Below are 24,352 nucleotides of genomic sequence, written 5' to 3'. Positions count from 1 at the left end.
TGTCTCACAGACCTCCTGGCTGAGGAGGGCGGGTCTGAAGTGCTGGTGGAGAGATGCTGGAGGGTCTCATGTTTATCCCGCAACTGGGCCACCACATCAGTCACCTCATCTCTGAAGAGATTCTCTCCAGTTCATGGCAGGTCAGCGAGTCTTTCCTGTGCCTCTGGTTGGAGATCCGAGCCCTGCAGGGATGCATGGTATAGGGCATGCTGAGCATGCTCAGTGTATCTAGTCTAAGTTCTAGAAATTCTGACATAAGCTTTACGTGCTGGTCTCCATCCGACGATGTCTCCCACGTGTGAGGACTATCATCCTGCTTGTCCTAGGAGAAAAAAATAAATATGAATGTATGTTGCAGGGTAGAGATAGCAAGTGTTGCTTACCTGTAACAGGTGTTCTCACAGGACAGCAGGATGTTAGTCCTCACATATGGGTGACATCATCAGGATGGAGCCCAATCACGGAAAACTTCTATCAAAGTTTCCAGAACTTTGACTGGCCCCTACTGAGCATGCTCAGCATGGCACGAACCCTGCAGCCAGCGGGGGTCCTCCTTCAGTCTTATTTGATAGCTACAGGCAGTGCCGAAAAAATAAAACAAAACGTTACGAACCCAACACCGCAGGGCGGCGGGCGGGTTTCGTGAGGACTAACATCCTGCTGTCCTGTGAGAACACCTGTTACAGGTAAGCAACACTTGCTTTCTCACAAGACAAGCAGGATGGTAGTCCTCACATATGGGTGAGTACAAGCTGAGGATGTCCGAACATGCACCAAATGAACCCAACGGCGTGCAACAGGCACAACAACTGGGGTGGAATTTGGTAGGAGGGCATCCTGAACCCCCCGGGCAGGCGGAAGGGTGTTGGTACGTCACATTGGAAATAGGTTACGCAGGACAGACTGGCCGAAGATGAAATCTTGTCTTCCGGCTTTGTCCAAGCAATAGTGGGCTGCGAAGGTATGGAGAGCGCTCTCCAGGTGGCAGCCCTGCAAATGTCAGGAAGCGGCACCGATCTTAGGTGTGCTACTGAAGTCGCCATGGCCCTCACAGAGTGTACTTTAACACGGTCTTGAAAAGGAATGCCTGCTTGCTGGTAGCAAAAAGATATGCAGTCCGCCAACCAGGAGGAGAGAGTCTGCTTACCCACAGGTTGCCCTAATTTGTTGGGATGGAAAGAGACGAATAAATGAGTGCTCTTCCTGTGGGCAAGTGTACGGTCTAGATAGAAAGCTAGAGCCCGTTTACAGTCAAGGGTATGCAGAGCCTGTTCCCCTGGATTGGAATGGGGCCTGGGAAAAAAAAGTAGGTAGTATGATGGATTGATTAATGTGAAACTCCGAAACTACGTTGGGTAAAAACATAGGGTGAGTGCAGAGTACCGCCTGGTCCTGCAGGAGTTTAGTGTAAGGCGGATAGGTAACTAGGGCCTGTAACTCACTAACCCTGCGAGCTGACATGATAGCTAAAAGGAAAATCACTTTCCATGTGAGATATTTTAGGTCACAGGAGTGAAGAGGCTCAAATGGAGTTTTCATGAGCCGACCGAGAACCAGATTAAGGTCCCAAGAAGGGGCCGGAGGACGTAAAGGTGGCTTGATATGGAGCAAGCCCTTTAAAAATCATGTTACGAGGAGTTGTACTGATATAGGTACATCCCCGACACCTTTATGGAAGGCGGCTACCGCACTGACATGCATTCTGATGGAAGAGGTTTTTAGACCTGACTGACAAATGCCAGAGATAGTCCAAAATCTTTGGGATTGGACAAGAAAAGGGATCAAGGGACTGCAAAGTACACCTTGATGTGTACCTTTTCCATTTATAGGAATAAGATTTTCTTGTGGAAGGCTTCCGTGAAGCAATCAGGACACGAGAAACCAAATCTGAAAGGTTAAGTGGTTGAAGGATTAACCTTTCAACATCCATGCCATCAGGGACAAGGCCTGAAGACTGGGACGGCGTAGGCATCCTTCGTTTTGAGTGATCAGATGCGGGTCAGTTCCCAAGGGAATGTGCCTGCGGATGGAGAGATCCTGGAGTATGGGAAACCACACTTGGCGTGGCCAGTGAGGTGCTATCAGGATCATGGTTCCCTTGTCCTGACGTAGCTTCACGAGAGTCTTCAAAAGAAGAGGAAGTGGAGGGAATGCATAGAGCAGACCGGTCGCCCACGAGAGGGAGAATGCATCTCTGGGCTGAGAGAGCGCTCACTCCGAATGAGGGAGCAGTAATTGTCCACTTTGTGGTTCTGAGCAGACGCAAAGAGGTCTGTCTGGGGGTATCCCCATTGGCGAAAGATTGAGGTCGCTACCGAGGGGTTGAGAGACCATTCATGTGGCTGGAAGACGCGACTCAGTTTGTTCGCCAAGACATTGTCCACTCCCGGCAAGTAGGTGGCCCTGAGGTACATCGAGTGGGAGAGCGCTTCCGCCCAAATCTGCGCATCTTCCTGACACAGGAGGAAGGAGCCTGTGCCTCCCTGCTTGTTGATGTACCACATGGCCACCTGGTTGTCCGTCTGAATCAGGATGACATGATTTGATAGGCGTTCCTGAAAAGCCCTGAGAGCATATCGCATTGCTCGAAGTTCTAGGAAGTTTATTTGATGTTTGGCTTCCTCTGAAGACCAAGATCCTTGTGTCTGTAGATTGTCCACGTGGGCTCCCCACTCGAGGTTGGAAGCATCGGTGGTGAGAATGAGTTGAGGATCTGGCACTTGAAAAGGCAATCCCTGGAGGAGATTGGTCTGATCTTTCCACCAGGCGAGAGACAGACGGAGTGAGTTGGTGATGTGGACAATGGTCGACAGAGGCTGAACAGCTTGAATCTATTGTGACCTCAGAGTCCAATGCATGAGTCTTCATGACCAGGCGGGCCATTGGTGTAACATGGACGGAGGATGCCATGTGTCCTAGCAGGACGAGGAAATGGCGAGCTGTTGCTGTATGTTGAGACTGCAACTGGTGAGCGAGGGCCACGAGTGTTAGCACTCGTTGTCAAGGTAGAAAGGCTTTTGCCTGTAAAGTGTCCAAGTCTGCCCCAATGAACGACAAGTTTTGAGATGGGATTAAATAGGATTTCCCGTAATTGACAAGAAATCCTAGAGAAATTAGAGTGTGTAGGGTGAAATCGAGGGACGACCGAGCGGCTTGCTGGGTTGGAGCCCTGATTAACCAGTCATCCAGATAGGGGTAGACATGCACACTTTCTTTCCTGAGGAAAGCTGCTACAACTACGAGGCATTTGGTGAAGACTCGTGGTGCAGACGCTAGGCCGAAAGGAAGCACTCGATATTGATAGTGCTTTGTGCCTACTAAAAACCTGAGGTACTTGCAATAAGTTGGAGTGATCGCAATGTGTGTGCATGCGTCCTGGAGGTCCAGAGAGCAGAGCCAGTCTCCTCTTTGTAGAAGAGGTAGAAGCGAGCCCAAGGTTACCATCTTGAACTTTTCCCGCTGGAGATACTTGTTGAGAGCACGTAGGTCCAGAATTGGACGAAGCCCCCCGGATTTTTTGGGGATCAAAAAGTACCGGGAATAGAACCCTAGGGCTTGCTGCGAGAGTGGGACGGGTTCTATTGCTCTTAACTGGAGAAGGGAAACCTCCTGCTCCAGAAGGACAGAGTGGTCGGATACTCTCCACACCTGCAGAGGTGGTGAGTCCGGTGGAAGAGCAAGAAAGTTTAGGTGGTAACCCTGAGCAATGATTGCTAGCACCCTTTGGTCGGTTGTGATTGATTGCCACATGTTGTGAAAGTGGCACAATCGACCTCCCACTGGTATGCTTGGCAGAGGAATCAGGCTGCTGCTCTCCAAGTGAAAGTCAAAAACCTGAAGCAGGCCCCGGCTGGGGAGCTGCTTGTGGCTTTTGCTTTCGGGTCTGGCGAGGCTGAGGCTTTTGATAAGGCCTCGTAGTTCGGGACCTTGTTGGTGGAGGACAGTACTTCCTTGGACGGAAGAATGACTTCTTAGAGTCCTTTCTGAAGGGCTGTCTTGAGGGGAAGTCGGAAGGTATTGATGAAAGCTGTTTAAGGGTCTCATGATGGTCCTTTAATTCAGGCACCATTTGCTGGATCTGCTCACCGAACAGATTGTCTCCTACACATGGTAGGTCAGATAGCCTGTCTTGTACTTCTGGGCGAAGGTCAGAAGATTTGAGCCAGGCCCATCGTCTTGCTGAAATGGCGGCTGCAGACACTCTAGTAGAGATGGTGAAGATATCGTAAGCTGTTCTTATCTCATGCTTTCCTGCCTCAAATCCCTTGTTGACAAGGATTTGAAGCTGGTCTTGGAATTGTTCAGGCAGGGTTTTCAGAGAAGTCCTGTATCTGTTTGAAGATGACCCTATTGTATTGGGTCATTTACAGCTGGTAAGCAGCAGTTCTGGAGATGAGCATAGCCCCTTGGAACACTTGTCGACCAATATGGTCTAGGAGCTTGTGTTCCTTAACAGGAGGGATAGATGAGTGAGGCTTCATCCTTTTTGCTTTCTTTTGAGCCGATTCTACCACAACTGAGTGGTGGTCGAGCTGAGATTTTTGAAAGCCGGGGGCTGACTGCACTAAAAAGGTGGTGTCAGCTTTTCTATGGACTGGGGCAATGGATCCAGGGTTTTCCCAATTCTTTTTGAGGAGGTCAAGAAGAACTTGATGAACGGGAATAGAAGTGATCACTTTAGGGGCATCCAGGAACTGGAGCAATTCCATCATTTGGTGCCTATCATCCTGCTCAGACTGAAGCTGAAAAGGGACCAACTCAGACATTTCCTTCATAAAAGTAATGAAAGAAAGGTCCTCTGGAGGAGAACGCTTTCTACTTTCAGTAGGAGAGGGAGGTGAAGGTAAGTCATCGGTGTCTGAAGAAGTATCATCACCCCAGGTGTCATAAGGATCAGCAGACTGACCTGTAGGACGAGAAGGGGGTTGGATACCCGAAGGCCCCAGCTGAGGCTCTGAGAAAATCGAAGGAATCGCCGGGGGCACTGTGGACGGCCTGGAGGGCATCGGTGCCAGTATCGAAAACATCGATGGCGCCGATGTACGTATCGCCCCCGATGAATGAATCGGTGGCGAGGGACGAATTGGCATCGATGGCTGGGGCAAAACTCCCGAAGGAGGAATGCGGAACGGTGTTTCTCCTCCCAATGAAGCTGTCAACGGGGAGCACACCGGAGCCATCGGAGACCCGGGAACCACCGGTGGAAGGGTGGTTATGAGCGCCTCCATCTGGGATAGCAGCGGTGCCAGCGCTGCTGGAATCAGGTCGATGACTGGTTCCACAATCGGTGCAGGTGTCTGTGCCGAAGGGACCTGGAGTCGCATCGCCTTGTCGATGGCCTCCTGGACCAGCCAGTCCAGTTCTTCTCGGAGACCTGAAGCAAGCAGCCCCAGCTCCGTGACAGAAGAGGGAGGCGGAGCCACAGTCGGAGGGACCACCTTTACAGGTGGAATCGCAACTCCCAAACCCCGATCGGGTGAGGGTGGCCTTGGTGACCCGGTCGCAGGAATGATCGGTGCCTTTCCTGGACGGGGCTTCTTTGATGGTGGCTCGGACGGTGGCGAGGTCGATGATTTCGCTCCCTCGATGGTCCGAGTCCTACGATGTCGATGGCGATGTTTCTCCCTGCATTCCCTTGATCCTGAGGGGGAGTAGCGGGCGTCGATGGCCGCAAGGACGTCAATGGCGGATGGTCACCGGACAGTGGACGATGCTGGTGCAATGTCGACGGTGCCGGTTTCGATGACGTCGATGCAATGGACGGCGTCGGGGTCTGAGCACGGAAGAGGAGTTCCATCTTCTCCATTCTGGCTTTGCGACCTTTTGGTGTCATGAGGGCACATTTGGTGCAAGTCAGGACATCATGCTCATGGCCTAAACACATTAAACAGACTCCATGGGGGTCTGTTATAGACATGGTGCGAGTACAGTCCGGGCACCGACGGAACCCCGATGCCATGGCCATAGAAAAAATCAAGCCGCGGTACGGTCGACGGCCAGTAGGCCGCGAGGGCCAAACTCAACGGTAATCAACGAAAGACGGTCAAAAAACTTACCGGAGTACCACGGCCTGAGAAAAGTTAGAGGAGGGACCCCTGTGGGGCAATTTAAGTTTAAATAAATTAGTCCGTGAGGAAAATTCCTGCCAGGAATCTTTTCAGAGCTCCTAAACCCGAGGCTACTGCAGCGCGGAAAAAAGAAGACTGAAGGAGGACCCCTGCTGGCTGCAGGGTTATTGCCATGCTGGGCATGCCCAGTAGGGGCCAGTCAAAGTTCTGGAAACTTTGATAGAAGTTTTCCTTGACTGGGCTCCATTCTGATGATGTCACCTATATGTGAGGACTACCATCCTGCTTGTCCTGTGAGAGAAATGTATTATATAAAATGAGTATATATCATACATGCAGGTTATAAAATACTTGCGTAGATCTGCTAACAACCATATACGCATATATAAGCCGCCATTCACATTTGTTTAAAAGTTATCCTCCAAAGCTATATTCTTGCTTTGGCATAAAATGATAATTTTGCCTTATCCCTAAGAAAATCTCTAATAAATATGGTCTGGCTTATTAGTACATACTAGGAAGATATTTTTAATATACAACTGAGCTGCAAGTGCAGTTTCCTAATTTAACAATTTGTTGTAACATCATACAAACACTTAGCCCTTTAAATCCATTAGTCAGGCTATTGGCTCATGGACAAAAACAAGAGACCTGCACATAATCAAGTTATTAAACTGTAGTAAGTAGCGTGATTGCTGTTAGTCCATTTGAATGCATAGACATGAAGGTTAACAAATAAAAACCAAAATATATATTTCAGGTGATCTTTTTATTGAACATACAATATATTTCTTGATTAGCTTCTGTAGTACCATTGTACTGGCATTCTGATTCTCTACTATTTGTTAATTTTAAACCTTATGACACAAACTGCTAATACAATCATAGTAGTTCCACTGGGAAACATTTAACTTTACATTATATAGAAAGTATAAAAACTGCCAGAAGAGGGCTGGAATGCTGGCAACTATAATGTGTCAAAGGTATTTCTCTCATATTAGTGCATTTGACTTAATCTGCTGTAATTCATATATCTGTCACTAGATGGCAGCTGCAGATCACCAATTGATATAAAAATGTATGTTACAAGACAGTTCAGTGAAAGCTTGTCTAGAAGGACTATGCGACAAAGCTTGGCAGGCACACAGAGGGGCCGATGCAATACGGTGCGCTGAGCCAAGCGCACTGTTAACCTGCAGTCGGATGCGGGTAGAACAGGCGCTAATCAAGCCCGTAATGCAATAAGGGGATTAGCGCATATTCAACGAGCGTCCAATGGGGAGTGAATCTAATAGCGATCGTCACATACAAATGTATGTGAATGAGGCTATTAGGCATTCACTCCCGATGCAAAAAAAAAAAAAAAAGTGCATCTCTGATGCACATTTAACTGTCATCTATTACTGCCTGCCTGGAGCAGGCGTTAATAGCTGTGCGCATCAAAAAAAAAAAGTACAGAAAGCAGAAAAAAATGCTTTTCTCTACTGCCTCCTACTTAATATCGTTGTGATATTAAGTAGGATGAAAAATAAAATAAATAAAAGTTTAAAAAAAAAATTAACAGTCGGACCCATCACGAAAACAGAGTATTTCTTACCGGCGGACAGCCACGAACACCGACGCCGATAAACCCGGCGTTGGTTTTCGTGACGGCCGACCGCCACTAAGGAAAACCGACACAGAGTTTATCGCATCGGTTTTCCTTAGCGGCGAACGGTAGTCATGAAAACCTATGCCAGATTTATCGGCGTCAGTTTTCGTAGCTGTCCGCTGTTTCTCGTTACCGGCGTACGGCAGTAACGAAAACTGATTGGGTTTGCGTTAGCAAGGATGCGCTAGGGTCACTCAGGCGACCCTAGCGCCTCCTTGCTAATGAGACCCCCTCACTTAAATATTCCATGGCGCCCCCCTTGGGGGCGCCTGGGGCTCGTTAGAGCGGGCGCGGACTGTTCAGCGCCCGCTTTCTACGCAACTGTATTGCATCAGCCCCTAAGAGCTTTAGAGGTTGATGTAATAAAACTCCTACTAATGTCAGAGTTAAATTTTAGCTTGCTTTCACGCGAGGTAGAAAACTGGAATGCAGTAAGATAATGGCATGCAAAAGCCCTGTGAGTGAAAAAAACAATACAAAAAAACCCCCCACTTTCTTTTAAGCACAGACCATAAGCCATAAAACAGCAAATATGTGCTATGGCTACTGAAAAAATGACTGGGAAAAAGAAATGATACTGGCATAGAAGCCAATCTTTTAAAGCAAAAGATAAGTTATTCAAACCCATGTAAGCATTGCAAAAATGTGTTGCAGTACTGTTGGCTGATCGGGAACAATTTTGTCCTCTATTTAAACTTGCTCATCTGCACAGTCCATTGTAGTAAGACTCCAAAGAGCTGATGATATATAAAAAATAAAAAAATAAAAATAAAAAAAACTTAGCCTCTAAATGTTGGCTCTTAAGTTAGTTGCCTAATAGGGTCATTCATCAAAATACATTATGGCATTAACACACGCATTAACGCCATAACACATGCATTATGAACAATAACGCATGGCGCAAATGCAAATTTTTTGGAGGGGCCGGATCAGGTAGGAGTGAGTGGGATTTCGTTACATGAGGGGCAATATCACACCATCACGCCAGAAATAACTACACCTTTTTTCCTAGCGTTAGGCTGTGCGATATGCCCGAAATGACCATTATGCAATTTGTAATACATTTTTTGAATTGCATTTTGGCTATTTCTGAGCTTGGGGGGAGAAGGAGGGGAGGGGAGGGGAGAGGAGAGGAGAGAGGGAGAGGAGACGGGCGAGTGGAGTGGAGTAAAGACAAAGAGAGCGCCTCTGGGGAGGTCCTCACTGTGTGCACCTATTTATATCTCTATAGAAGGGCCAGCTAATAGGTTGGAGAACACCACTAGCGGGTCGATACTCTAAGGCCGCGGTAGAAACAGTGCGGCAGTGTCAGGCGCACCCTCGTTCCCCGCACGCACAGTTCTCTTCACCTACCGCTCTATACTCTCTAATTGCATGCAAATGCATGCCGCGGCTGCGAAGCCTTTGGCAAGCGTTAGGCCCGCGCAACCCATTTTACTGTATAGAGCGCCTATACAGTATCCTGGGTTCGCGGGCCTAACGCTTCACGGCTGCACTGGTATCTGTCATTTCAAATGTCATTTCAAATGACATTTGAAATGACAGGTACCAGGAAGTGGACAGTTATGTTCCCCGATGCTCGGCAAACTATCTCCCAGCCCCCGCTCACCTGCCCTGGCCCCGTCCGGTCTCCGGTGCAGCCCCAGTCCTGTCCCCTCCTCCCGAAGCAAAAAAAAAAAACCAAAACTGAAAAAGTGGCAAGGCTCGGGCCTGCTACGATAGTCCCTTCTCCCCTCCTCCCGATTTCGGCGCTCAAGGCGGCGAAAGCGGCCTCCGGCTCCCTCTGCCTGGATGAATGCACAGCCCCCACCGGCAGCGAATGAATGCCCGTGCGATTTCGGCGCTCAAGGCATGAGCGCCGAAATCGCACGGGCATTCATTTACTAACACCACCACTAACACCACACTAACATCACGGGCACTAACACCACGGGCATTCATTTACTAACACCACCACTAACACCACACTAACACAAAGTAGAGGGTAGCGGTAAACTAACAGGTTAAGGACGCGGCAAAATAGCGGGTTACAAAGGAGATAATCTGAGCGCGCGTCACAGTATCGGAGGGGAATAGCTAATTCCTTCATTATACAGCTAATTCGTTCATTTACATATCATATACATGCTGCGTGCGGAAAGGGTTATGCGTCTGTTTTAAGAAGCGCTAAGGACGCGTGAAACTGGAGACTGTATCGCTGAATCGCCTTACGCGTCCGAATTGTGCGCTCCCAGCACGTTACAGACGGGAAATCTTCAACCGCACGTTACAGTATCGACCTGTAGGTTAGGAAATATCAGGAACTGGGAGCAAGGGAGTAGGGAGGGGTTTTGAGCAGCAATGACTCTCAGCTCTGAATTTTTAACTTAGCAATGGGCGCTTTAGGGATGGGGTGGTAGGTTAGATCCCTCAGGGCCTTTGGAGCTCAATTGGTGGGGGACAGGTTTGGGACTGTAGGCTCAAGATGTGAGAGGTGGGGTTTTTTTTGTTATGTTTTTCAACCTTAAGCACAACTTAACCGGCTATATTCTTTTGATTATAGCCAGTTAAGTGTAAATTTATCCGGCCACACAAGGCCGGATAACTTTAGACTTGCTCTAAAACACGTCTAAAGTTATCCAGCTAACGTAGTCAGTTATAGTGGAAAATCAGCTAAGTTAGTCGGGTAAATCTGACACGCTCCGGAACACCCCTTTTTTATCCAGCTATAACTTGAACAGATAACTGTCTAAATATCCCAAAACTTGCCATTTAGACGGATAAAGTTATCCGTCTAAATGGCTTCTGAATATCTACCCCAAAATCACTGAATTTCAGGTTGTTTTTAAGGAACATAATTGTTGACTTTCCTCTTCGAAACAAAATGGCACTAGTTCTTAATATTTTTCTTTACCAACAGAGTATCTTTACTTTTAAAACTTAAATGTGCACATTTATCTTGGTGTTTTAAGATTTACTCAGCTAAGGAAGGGTGAGAGGGAATCAAGGCCATCTGATTGCTGAAATTAGAGCCCATGATACAGAGTTCCAAAAGGAACATTAGTGTACAGCACACACTGCCTCAGGCCAGTTGCTCCAATAAGCAGAATAAGCACAGTGAAAGGGTGGATTTATTAAAATACAGGAAAAATACCAGGGTAGTTATGAATGAAGGCTCATGGCCCAAGAATCTCAGCATTGGTTCCAATTAACTGTAAGAAAAAGGTTATTATTATATATATAGCCAGGCTCCAAAGGTCTTGTCCTGAACCACAGCAACTCACGTAGCTCTATACAAACTATTCAAATAAATAAGAAATCACATAAGATAACAAAAATATTTGGTTGTAAATTCACCTTGAGTAAACAAATTTCATATTGATTACATGTTTAAGTCTTGCATCAACATTTACCCATATATTTATCTTGTACCCTACTCGCAACCAAACTTTATTACCTCATTATCCATCACAAATCTTCATTTCAATATAAAATAAGCCACGAGTGACATTAAGAAATAATATATAGACCCTACTTACTGAAAAATGCCAACATGAAGATGCCATCATTGCCCACTCTAAGTTGATCCGCATCACTGAAGTCATCCCTCGGTGGAAATTCTTCCTCCTAGATTTACAAGTTGACATTAATATAGGCATAAAATAACTTAAGGCTGTAATTTACCATCTGGGGAATTTCTCTGCAAACAATTTCAAATACCTTGAAAACAGCAATTTTTATGAAGGAAAGAAACAAAAACAGCTTTAAGCAAATTCAGCCTGTGTATTTATTGCTTTACCTAACATAAGTCATTAAAATTTATAATCCACTATCATCATGGCCCTGCAATATTATGTATGTTATAAATTACATGATACACATCTTAAAATAGCATTTCACAATTTATAAAATCACAAAATTATATTAATATTTAAGAAACATATTTCCTGTAAGTATCATCTATATAAGGCAGGAAAAAAAATCTCTGATAAAAGCAACTAAGACTTGCAGGCCAAAAGAAAAATTATTTAAACATACATTCCCCCAATGTATAGAAATATATTTAACTGTGAACTCAAAATGTCCTACTGGCTTAAATCCTGCCTGATAAAATAATTTGCACATTAACAGTTAAAGTATCACTTTTTTCCCCAGCAGGCTTACTTTCTGGACAAATAAACGAGGTCCAGTACCCCGAAACTGTAAGGGAGGGATGCAGCCAAAAAGCAACAGCAGCGGGAGATATGGGAATCGAAACTCCCAGCGGATCCGTGGCATAACTGGGAGTACGGCCCCCAAAGCGAGTTATGGGGGGATTTGCCCAAAAGGAATGGGACAGCGTACCAATGCTTCTCTGGCACTTCTCGCAAGTAGCAGAGGGGGAAGTCCGTGCAGGTTTTCAACTCTGCACGGCGCACACCAGATCGCGTGATGTGCTTATCTCCCGGCTTTGGCATGTGTCTGGGTTTTTTGATTTTAAAACCCAGAGACATGCCAAAGCCGGGAGATAAGCACATCACGCGATCTGGTGTGCGCCGTGCAGAGTTGAAAACCTGCACGGACTTCCCCCTCTGCTACTTGCGAGAAGTGCCAGAGAAGCATTGGTACGCTGTCCCATTCCTTTTGGGCAAATCCCCCCATAACTCGCTTTTGGGGGCCGTACTCCCAGTTATGCCACGGATCCGCTGGGAGTTTCGATTCCCATATCTCCCGCTGCTGTTGCTTTTTGGCTGCATCCCTCCCTTACAGTTTCGGGGTACTGGACCTCGTTTATTTGTCCAGAAAGTAAGCCTGCTGGGGAAAAAAGTGATACTTTTGGGCTGGAAGGGTGCGGAAGCCCTGTCTTTTTGGGCACGGCGCAACCACCTTCACCACATGATGCGAATGGATGACATGGACTCCCAATGTTCTCCTCTCCAACGAAGGAAATTTCTGTCGATATGGGACCCGTATATTCAGGCACTCCTGCATATAGATCCAGGAGTCTGATCTTGAACAATTAACAATTTTATACACCTTCAGTACTTTCTATGGACCTTTTGACACTGCTTATTTTGTTTCTGGTTGACACAGTGTGGTACTTGAGTCTTTGATTCAAGGGGGTTGGGGGGGGGGGATTGGGGATAGGGGAGGACGGGGATGGGGCTACTTATGTACATTTCAATTACTGTAGTCTGCTCAAGAATGCATCAGAAACAAAGCGTTTGTTTATGCAAATAATAAAAATGTTTCAGATTAAAACCCGCACGGATACGCGCTTATCTCCTGCTACACGCACAAATAGCATAAAAGGGGCAGGACATGGGCAAGTTTGTGGCTTGAAGTCCGCAAATAAGCATTTACGTGCCCAAGCACACGCCAGGGTCCTCTGTGGCATGTAAGTAATAAAATAAAAACTAGGCTAGTCAGCGGGTTTTTAAGAGTCAGGGCTAATAGGATAATAGGGAGGCAAGTTAGCTAGGGGGTTTATGTAGCCCTTTCCTTTACTGGGGTGAACTGAAAACGAACTGGGTAAACAGGTAATTGTGTTGACGCATGTATCTATTAAAATTCCCTACCACTTACATGCTCAAGTCGGCATTTGCGTGCGTCAGTATAAAGTCCGGCACACATGTATAAGTGTATAGCTGATCTTATAACACGTTATAAAATTGTCACATCCATGTACGCATGCCGGCAAATGTGTATGGGTCTTAAATTTTACCTCTAAATTTACAAAGTTGGGCCTTTTATCCCTTTTTGTGTCTATGGGAAGAATGCTTAGTACACAGGGGGCCTTAATGGATAATTAGATTAATGATATGCCTGACCCTGATAAAAAAGTAAATTTCTTATAAGCAAAAATGAATCTAGATTTCAGTTTTTAAAAAGCTTTGCATACCAAATATGGAATATGATTTTATTCCACTGAATTTTAAAATTAAATGTTTCACAAGATTTCACACAGACTTGTTGCATAGTCTGCATGTTATACCTACAGTTGCAAAGCTTACAAAATTCTTGATCATTTGCTTCAACAGTAATTAGCTCTTCAACATACTCTAAATAAATGGCTTCGGGAAAAAAGGCAGTACAGAAATAAAAATGGAAAACAAAGGCTTAATTTTACCGAGAATTTCTAGAATGCTAATATATGTAGCAACTGTCTTGAAATTGCACTCTGGCTTGAGGACTAAGTTGTACATCATTAATGCTTTGTTTTTCTTACAAATCATACAAAAGTTATACAAGCTATAGTACATTCTTGATTCAGAGAAACATCCTTCAAACTGCTTTGTATATAAATGATCTCGAAATACCACTTAGCTGTGAGTTTCTATTATAAACCTATAAATACATCGAACACCTTTTTCATCCACACAAAGTCATGCTGCTCCAATAGCTGAAATAGTAACCACAGTCACATAAGAATAGAAAAATTGCAGCTTCAATCTTAGCAGCAGTGGCAGGAAAGAAAAAGGGACCCTGCGATAGCCATCAAACTCTTAAGTCTACAAGAAAATGGCTATTTAATTTCCTATAAAAGTTGGTATACTCAGGAGTAGCATCAGGAAATATTACTTCATATAAAGGGTTTGAGCTCTATTTTGATAGAGATCAGGGCATGGATATGTTTGAGCTGGTGAATGAAGCACTCGCATTCTCCTTCATCCAGAGACTAGACACATTGCAAGAGGCAATGGCATAAGTGGTAAAGGTGTTATGGTCGATATTTTGGGAGTTACCATCACCACCACATTTTGAAACAGCGGTGGTCCATATAATGTTAAGCGGTACCAACTTGGGAAGTTTCCAGTGTGGTATCATTGAGTACATTGTGACATCATCTATGAGTACAAACAGCATTGATTGTTATTTTGTTATTTTATTATATTGTCTTTAATGTGTTGTAAGTTGTATGCATTTTATGACTGTTTTCTTGTTCATCGCCTAGAATATTTATAGGCGATTTATAAATCTGTAATAAAGATAAAGAACTGGTGGAAAATCTTGCTCTTGTTTCACTGTCATACAGTGCAGCTTAGGGTATGAAATATTTTCAAAGCATTAAGTATTCAGAGGGAATTCAACAACCACAACTTCTCAGTTCAAGCTGAACTTTTATAAAGGTGGGTAAAAAAGTTTAAATTTTTTACAACTTCCATCACCGAAGTTTCAAATTAAATGACACTAACTCAGGGTGAAGGGCTTAAAGGCAAACACCTATACAATTTTGGACAGATGTGTGTCAAGCCAATTTTAAAGATGAGGAATCTGAAGTCAGAATCTGGCTAGCAGTGAACTATTTCCTTTGTCTGGTTTATAAGATAGTATAACATGACATTTATTTATTTACTTACTTATTTTTAAGAAATACAGATGGAAACCATCCCTAAAAGTAGGTGATGATGAGGCAATATTTTCAAGCACACATATCCAGTATTATGATGCTTTCCTGTACATCTAGAAAATGTTATTACCTACAAGTGGCATCTTCCTCTTATAGTAGTACGGTTGTATGCTAAAGTTTAGGCATACCTAATCAATTGTATGTTTTAATGAATCTCTTTGTGAACAGATGTTGGCACAACCTCTACAAAGCACAAAGAAATACATCTTTCTGCAAATTTTTAATGCAAAATTACTATTTGAAAATTTTAACAGATTGAAAATAATGAAAGTATGAACACACGTGCAAAGGTTTGGATACCCTTCCAGTTGATTCATTACTACTCTTTTTTTTTTTAAGTTGTTAATAAGGCCAAAAAGGTTGACAGACATATTAGGCCTTCAATTAATCAGGTGAAGACAATTCCATGGTTGAACAAAATACTTTGACCCTACTAACCTCTCAGGTTGTGACTGTTGTTCTGTCTACTTTCAAACAACCATGGGCTCCTCTATGCAACTGTCTGAACATTTAAAAATGAAGATAATTCACATTTACAAAGCAGGGCAAGGCTATAAAAAAATCTTGAAATGCTTGCAGCTACAATTTTAACTGTCAGAAACACTGATAGGAAATGGAAGCTATATGGAACTGTTGAAGTCAAGAACTGAAGGACCAAGAAAAATCTCTGATATAACTGCCCGAAAACTGGTCAGATCTGCATAACAGACCACACAGATCACTGCAATGACCTGAAAGTTTTAGTTGATAACACAATAGTTGTCCACAGTACAGCATTGCTTATACAAAACTGATTTGTATGAGAAAGTTATCAGAAGGAAACTTATTTACAAACTCATCACAAAAGTATGCAAAACAAAACCTTGATGAGCCTGAAACCTTTTGGAAGAATGCATTTTGAATAAATAAAACAAAAATTCAACTGTTGGCCACAACTCTACAAGATCCTGTAATTCTATTTCTTACTACTTATCTGCCTTTTCCCCTTCCAAATATATCTTCCTCTCCCCAAATTTATCTCCTTCTCTGAACCTTCTTCTCCTTTTGCTCCCTATAAGTTATCTCTTTCCTTCCGTTCTAGTCTACTAATCTTTACTCCCGCCTAAAACCTGATCTTTCCATCACTGGGACAGCTAGCATCCTAAACTGAGGGGAGAGTGAGGCCCCAGAAGGTGTGACTGGTCGAGTGCTAGCGGCCATATAAGAGTTCAGGAGAGAGCTTGCCACTTCAGGGGCAGTAGGACACCCTTGCATCCTGGGATGATGTCCATCTTGTCTGCTCCTTCTGATGGCCCTGTTTCCAATACCCCATTCCCCTATATGCCAACTGTGGAGGCCACATACTGTACATATAGTAAATGGAGGTAACAGCAGTACCTCTGTATTCTTCCACTTCACAACAAGAACACAGATACTGTCAGCCCCTCACGAATCAACACAGAGGCATAGAATCATGAAACCTGCCTATAGCCATACACTTCCAAGATTTTAAGCTTTTCTGTCTCAGTCACTATAAACAATTAATATGCAATGATGTCTTTCTGCATTGGACATTTAAATGTATGTCAATTCCAGCACTGTGCTGCATGACCTTATTTGCAATGTATCAACAGAAGTTCAGGCTCTTTGAGACTGAAAAATGGTTGTCCCTCCTGTAACTATTTCAATATATTAACTGCAGTTTTTTTTGTTCAAACAAGTCATTAGAAGATAAAATACCTTAAAGAGCTAATTAAGAATTTATTTTTAATGATTAAGGAATACTAAACATTTTACTTTTATCACCTTTCAGTTACATAAAAAACAATCACCTATGTTCAAGTAATTACTGTTATTGACAGAACAAGACAGCAGTTAATTTCAAAGTCCTTTTCTGGTAATTTTCATGATTTAGTATAATCATATCATTTTGTGTGTTAATTCTATGTAAAAATAACATATGTAATTTAATATAAAAAGAGCCACTATGATTTGCCAGCAGAAACCTTTTCATAACAAAGCCCAAACTAGGAAGAACATTTCCATACCTCCGGTGGACTGAGGAATATTTCATCAAACAGACTTCTAGACTCCCTAAACTGGCCGTGCTATGCATGTAAAATAGAAAGAGACAAAAGAACTAAAGAAAAACTGTTAAGTAAAAAGCCACAAAAGACAACAAAACATTTATCAATATCTAAATTTTATCTCCCTTGAAATGAAACTGGAAAGAATCTTATTATAATTTAAAATATAATTTCAAATGCATTTCCTTGCACTATGATGAAATTGTCATCTTTATTACAATTAGAACATAAGCCATGCCATGCTGGGTCAGACCAAGGTCCACTGAGCCCAGCATTCTGTCTTTGACAATGGTCAGTCTGGGCTCCAGTATCCAGCAGATTCCAAAAAGTAGATGTTTCTTGTTACTTACTCTCAGAGATAGCAATGGCTTTCTTTAGTCTACCTGACTAATATGTTTTACAGAGTTTTCCTCCAGGAACTTGTCCAAACCTCTTTTAAACTCTGCTATGCTAGTCACCTTGACCATTTCTTCTGGCAACAGATTCCCCAGCTTGATTGTGCACACAGTGAAAAAAAAATTTTCTACTATTAAATTATTTGTGTAGTGTTTCTTTAAAGTGATAAGCACAAAGTTTTTTGCATAAAAATACCTCAGCAATTTAAAATAATTTATTAGCAGTATACTCTCCACAGTATATAAAGCAAACAACTACAAAATAGTCTTACAAGAGGAAAAAATACTAAAGGGTTTTCCTCATTTTGTGTTCATAAAAAAAAAAAAATGCATAGTACATCTGTCCCAAAGTAATTGTCCATGTATTTCTGTACATATAATAAAGCAATATAATAAAGTTCAAAATATAGTGAAATACTGAGGTACTGCAGCACTGCTATGTAAAAAAAAATGTAAATACAAAATATATTTTAAGAATTGAGAATAAAGGATAATTGTACCATGAGACAAATGGTGTTATCAATGTATAACTTTATGACTTCATTAACAAACCTCCAATGTGCTAAATATACTGTTTTCCAGATAAATGCTCTCATTTGTATTTATTTTGTATCTACTTTCCCACACATAACAAAATGTATTGTAAAATGTCCACGGTATAACATTTTAAACTATTCTAGCTGTTGCTAGGAAATTCATTAAGACCAGCTGAGACAGCGCAGTTGCTTACGTGTAACAGGTGTTCTCCTAGGACAGCAGGATGTTAGCCCTCACAGATAGGTGACAACATCAGATGGAGCCCGGCACGGAAAATGTTTGTCAAAGATTCTAGGAGCTTTGGCACACTGAGCATGTCCAGCATGCCACTATCTGCGAGTCCACGTGAGGTCCCCCTTCAGTCTCATAACATAGAAAAATATAAGTGAAAAATAAAACAAAAAGAATCAAACCAAACTCCGCAAGGTGGCAAGAGTGTTTCATGAAGACAAACATCCTGCTGTCCTAGGAGAACACCTGTTACAGGTAAGCAACTGCGCTTTCTTCTAGGAAAGCAGGATGGTAGTCCTCACAGATGGGTGAATACCAAACTCCAGGCTGTTCCCAGCAACAACTAAGACCAACAGATACTGAACAAGATGCCAATAGGCAAAACAACAACTGTGGTACTGTTGGGCAGTAGGGAGACACCTGGTCCAAGCAGGGGGCTTTAGGTAGGAAGAGTTGAGTTTAAGTCTGGAAGAGATTGCGCAGGACAGACTGGCCGAAACTACCACCTTGTCGACCATACTTGTCCAAGCAGTAATGGGTGGTGAATATGTGTAGGGAACTCCACGTTGCAGCCCTGCAGATTTCGACAGGGCTGCAACGTATGAGTCGTATGAGCGACTCTTAGTCATATGAGCACCTTCAATCGGAAATCTTCGCCTATAAAGCACGGCAGTATTGAAGACAAAGGTTGGGAAGCGCGGTGGCGCTCCGTACAAGTAAGTGAAGACAAAAGTTCGGAAGCGCGGCGGCGCTCCGCACAAGTAAGGCAATTCCGCTTCAAATACATTTACCCTAATATTATAAATGGACAAAAAACGACAAAAAAAGTAAAATTTAATAAAAGAGAAAATTGAAGTAATTCAAAAGACTGTATTGGACCGATGATTAAATGTGACCCGTTGTGGTTGAAAGCGTGGCTTACTGCCTGAATCAACCAAGGGTGGTATGATGGTCCACATTTCGAGATAAATTCTATGCACATAAAAATTTAAAAAAATTTTGGCTTTTGCGACGTCTTTTTGTGAGGTAATTGAGGTCTCCCATTATTACCACACTACCAATTTGGTTAGCTTCCCTAATTTCTCTTAGCATTTCACTGTCAGTCTCACCATCTTGACCAGGTGGACGGTAGTATACTCCTATCATTATAGTCTTCCCCGACACACAAGGGATTTCTACCCATAAAGATTCAATTGTGCATTTAGTCTCGTGCAGGATGTTTATCCTGTTGGACTCTATGCCATCCCGGACATAAAGCACCACACCACCTCCCGGGTGCTCCTTTCTGACCTTGCAATATAATTTGTACCCTGGTATAGCACTGTCCCATCGGTTGCCCTCCTTCTACCATATCTCTGAGATGCCAATTAAGTCTATACATTCTAATTCTATACATTCTAATTCTCCCATCTTACTTCTTAGACTTCAGGCATTAGCATACAAACATTTCAAAGTTTGTTTTTTGTTTGTATTTTCATTCTGCTTTTTAATTGATAGGGATAAGTTAGAATTTTTTTTAGCTCAGGTGAGTTTTTAATTACAAGTACTTGGACCACTTTTCTTATTATTGGAACCTCACTGTCTGGATGCCCTAATTCTAATGCATCATTAGTATCTTTTGAAGATACCTCTCTCCGAACCATACGCTGCTGAGTGACTGTCTACTTTCCCCTTTGTTCTAGTTTAAAAGCTGCTCTCTCTCTTTTTTAAAAGGTTAGCACCAGCAGTCTGGTTCTACCCTGGTTAAGGTGGAGCCCATCCCTTCGGAAGAGACTCCCCCTTCCCCAAAAAGTTCCCCAGTTCCTAACAAAACTGAATCCCTCTTCCTTGCACCATCGTCTCATCCACACATTAAGACTCTGGAGCTCTGCCTGCCTCTGGTGACCTGCGCGTGGAACAGGGAGCATTTCAGAGAATGCTACCCTGGAGGTTCTGGATTTTAGTTTTCTACCTAAGAGCCTAAATTTGGCTTCCAGAACCTCCCTCCCACATTTTCCTATGTCCTTGGTGCCCATGTGTACCACGACAGCCGGCTCCTCCCCAGCACTGTCTAAAATCCTATCTGGGTGATGCGTGAGGTCCGCCACCTTCGCACCAGGTAGGCATGTTACCAGGCAATCCGCACGCCCACCAGCCACCCAGCTGTCTACATTCTAGTCGAGGGCTCGATTGCGCAGAATGAGATGCAGTCTACTAGCCAGCTGAATAAGGTCTGTTTGTCCACAGCAACCCCCATTCTATTCTTATCAAAAGATATGAATGGGTGGACTGTCTATGGCCTGCTGAGCGTTCTAAGTAGAAGGCCAGAGTCCTTTTGCAATCCAATATATGTAGAGCCCATTCCCCTTGGTGGGAATGGGGCCTCATAAAAAACGTGGATAGCACAATGGACGGAACCTGAGATGCATATGCAAGACCACACGATCATGAAAGAATTTCGTGTAGGGTGGGTACATAACCAAGGACTGACGCTCACTTACCCTATGGGCCGAACTAACTGGCATCAGGAAAAAGACTTTCCAGGTGAGAAATTTCAGCTCACAGAAGTGCATAGGCTCAAAAGGAGGACACATGAGCCGCACCAACATGATGTTGAGATCCCAGGACACAACAGGAGGTCGCAGAGGGGACTTTAGCTGAAGCAGGCCCCTCATAAAGCGACCTACTATAGGCTGAACTGAAATGAGTGCGCTAGCAACCCCACTATGTAAGCACTGACTGCACTTAAATGGACTCTGACCGAGGTGGTTTTGAGCCCAGAATCAGAAAGGTGCCACAAGTAGTCCAGAAGTCTTGGCACTGGGCAAATGAATGGAATTAAGCCCTATTCCTCACACCAGACTGAGAACCTCTTCCACTTCAACTTATAAGATTTCCTGGTGGAAATATTCCTGGAAGCCACCAGCACCTGGGACATGTTATCAGACAGGTTCAGGGGCTGAAGGACTAGGCACTCAACATCCAAGCCATCAAGGCCAAAGCCAGGAGGCTGGGGTGGCACAGCATGCCCCAGTCCTGAGTTATCAGGTCGGGTGCAGTCCCCAGGCTGATGGGAGTCCTTGTCGACAGGTCTCGAAGGAGAGGGAACCAGACTTGTCTGGGCCAGTATTGCACCAGTAGAATCATGGTTCCCTGTTCCCATTGGAGCTTCAGGAAAGTCCTAATGAGAAGCAGAATAGGAGGATACATGCTCAGGAGACCTGTGCCCCAATGGAGGGCAAAGACATCGGAGGCTGGGCATCCATCTGTCCTGAAGAGGGACCAAAAGTTGCTCACTTTGCAACTGTAGGGGGAGGCAAAAGGATCCACATCAGGAGTTCCCCACAAGCAGAAAATCCAGGCTGCTACTGCCCGATTTAAGGACCACTTGTTTGGCTGGAAAGAGCGGCTCAGGTGGTCCGCCAGTACGTTGAACGCCCCAGCTAGGTACATCGCTCGTAGGGACATACCCTGCGACAGAGCCCAAGACCAGATCTGCACCGCCTCCTGACAAAGGAGAAACAATCCCATGCCTCCCTGTTTGTTAATATACCACATTACTACCCGGACTGTCTGTTCAAATCAGGAATGCTTTATAGGACCAAAAGAGTGTACAAATTTGCCCAAAGCGTGTAGCAAATTGCGAAAGCTCCAGGAAGTTTATCTGACACAGAGCTTCCTTAGCTGTCCAGCGCCCATGTGTGAAGGCTGTCCACATGCGCCCCCCCAGCAGTGGTAACAACTACTTGAGGCAGCGCAGGTTGGAATGGAATTCCCTGTTCCAGATTGGAGAGAGTCTCCCACCAGGACAGGGAGACCCTCAGGGGCTGCATGATGGAGACATAAGCCCCGAGGTCCTGGAATGCCTGCTGCCACTGCGACCGCGGAGTCCATTGTGTCCTGCGCATGCAGATGCAGGCCAAGGGGGTGACAGCTGATAGGGCTTTATCATTAGCCGGATCAATACTATGGAACACCCTGCCCTTAGAAATTAGACTACAGAGAGATTTCAAATTTTTCAAAAAGTTTAAAAACCTGGCTTTTCAAACAAGCTTTTTACAAAGAAAACAGAGAATAGTGAATATGAAATCCGGCAGCAGAACATCAGCACGCAGCACCTCATTGTTCAATATGTGTGTCTTACTAAAACAAAATATACATTACGATAGAATTATACATGCAATTAAATCTGATAAGCATGGAAAAGGACAAGATTTATAACATTTTACAAATAGTATTTATTATGAAACTTTGTTACCGGACTTTAATGGCACTTCCTAGAGATAGTACTAACCTATACAATTTACCAAAGATGTATTTATGTGCCTCACTGTAAACCGTTGTGATGGTATAGAAAAAAATTTTTAAATAAAGGTAGCCCAGCAATTGAAGTAATAGACAAGCAGTCACCTGCTGACTGCCGCCCACCAAGGCCGCCAGCAAGGACAGGGCGAGAGCCCAATAGCGGGGCAAAAACACCCTTGTCTGAGACGTGTCCAGCCTGGCTCCTATGAAGTCCAGCTGGGGAGATGGACAGAGATTGGACTTTGGGTAGTTGATGATAAATCCCAGAGAGTGCAGCACCTGCACGGTAAGGGTCAAAGCACTCAACGCTCCTTCGCGTGAGTTGCTTTTAACCAACCAGTCATCTAAGGTAAGGGAACACATGTACCCCCCGCCCCCCGACTTCTGAGATGCGCTACAACCACTGCCAGGCACTTGGTGAAGACTCGAGGAGCTGATGCGAAGCCAAACAGCAGTACTTTGTAGTCTGTACTGGTAGTGAGCCTGCACAAACACAAAGCGGAGATACTTCCTGTGCCTCGGGATTTCATTTGCAATTTTGATTACATATTTTGGCATTGTTACCACCCTTATAGCTAATTCCCTTCACAAAACTGGTAACAATGGTTGCACGTTTTGCTCCCAATTTGACTGCACATGTGCATATAATGGTGCACTGCTGGACAAGGAATGCAGATGTAATCTTATCTGTTGTTATTTATCACCAGAGAGAAAGGAGCTGGCTTGTTTCATCAGAAATAGCTCCAGACCATTTGACTCAGTTTAGTGAGTATGTTTGATTTCTTTAGGATTTTGTGTCTGCACATTTCCTGTTTCCTTTCTAGCTGCTTTTTTAATTTTGCTAGAAGAGAGATTGAGTTGTACAAGGGAGAGTATTAGGGTTAGCACAGTCAAGCCAAGGCAATTCGGACGTGCTAAAACAGTGCATCCAAACTGGGCGCCTGCATTCCTAACACGCGCCCATCCACCTCTCCCAGACACGTGATACAGTAGCCAAATGAGCCACTGCATTAAAAAGGAGAAATTACTACTTACCTGATAATCTCCTTTTCTTTAGTACAGACAGGTGAATCCAGAACCAGTGGGTTATGCACCTTTACCAGCAGATGGAGATCGAGCAAAGCTGACATTATGGAATATATACCGCTTGCAGTGACATCAGCCAGCCAGTATTCTCTGCAAAAGCCAACTGTGGACAGAATAACAAAAACTTGATTATTAACAGACAACCACTCCAGCACTCAGCTAATAGGAAACCACTGAACTCAGACAAGGAGTGCATTAACACTAGTCTACGGAGTAGACTGACACTTACCAGTGCTCCCTGTAACACGCAGCCATGCAGAAGGACCATAGCACAACCATTCGGCAGCCAAGGGCAGAAGATGCATTCATCTGTCTGTACTAAAGAAAAGGAAATTATCAGGTAAGTAGTAATTTCTCCTTTCTTAGCATTCAGACCAGTGGAATGTACTAAAGCTACTCGCGAACAGAGCGGGAGGCTGCCTGTGTTCCTGCCAAAACCACACATGTGAAGGCTGTGTTCTCCCAGGTCTGCACATCCAGGCGATAATGCCTGGAAAAGGTGTGTAAAGAGGACCATGTCACAGCTCGGCAAATATCAATGGGAGACAACAATCGAACCTTGCCCATGACACTACCTGAGCCCTAGTGGAATGAGTCCTAACTTGACTAGGTAATGGCTGGTCAGCATCCACATATACGGCCGTGACCACCTCCTTCATCCAGCG

At 44.1% G+C, this 24,352-nt stretch overlaps 1 protein-coding gene across 1 annotated transcript in view; it reads right to left on the bottom strand.

Annotated features, from left to right (window-relative positions):
* Positions 1–24,352, bottom strand: part of NDFIP2 (Nedd4 family interacting protein 2) — a 254,226-nt gene that overhangs the window by 79,881 nt on the left and 149,993 nt on the right. The window contains exon 4 of the mRNA XM_029603057.1: positions 11,238–11,325. Within this exon, the coding sequence (XP_029458917.1) occupies positions 11,238–11,325 (88 nt within the window). The remainder of the gene's footprint in view (positions 1–11,237; positions 11,326–24,352) is intronic.

The sequence above is a fragment of the Rhinatrema bivittatum genome, chromosome 5 (assembly GCF_901001135.1).
Source record: "Rhinatrema bivittatum chromosome 5, aRhiBiv1.1, whole genome shotgun sequence".
NCBI lineage: Eukaryota > Metazoa > Chordata > Amphibia > Gymnophiona > Rhinatrematidae > Rhinatrema > Rhinatrema bivittatum.
This window is presented reverse-complemented; position numbering and strand designations above follow the sequence as displayed.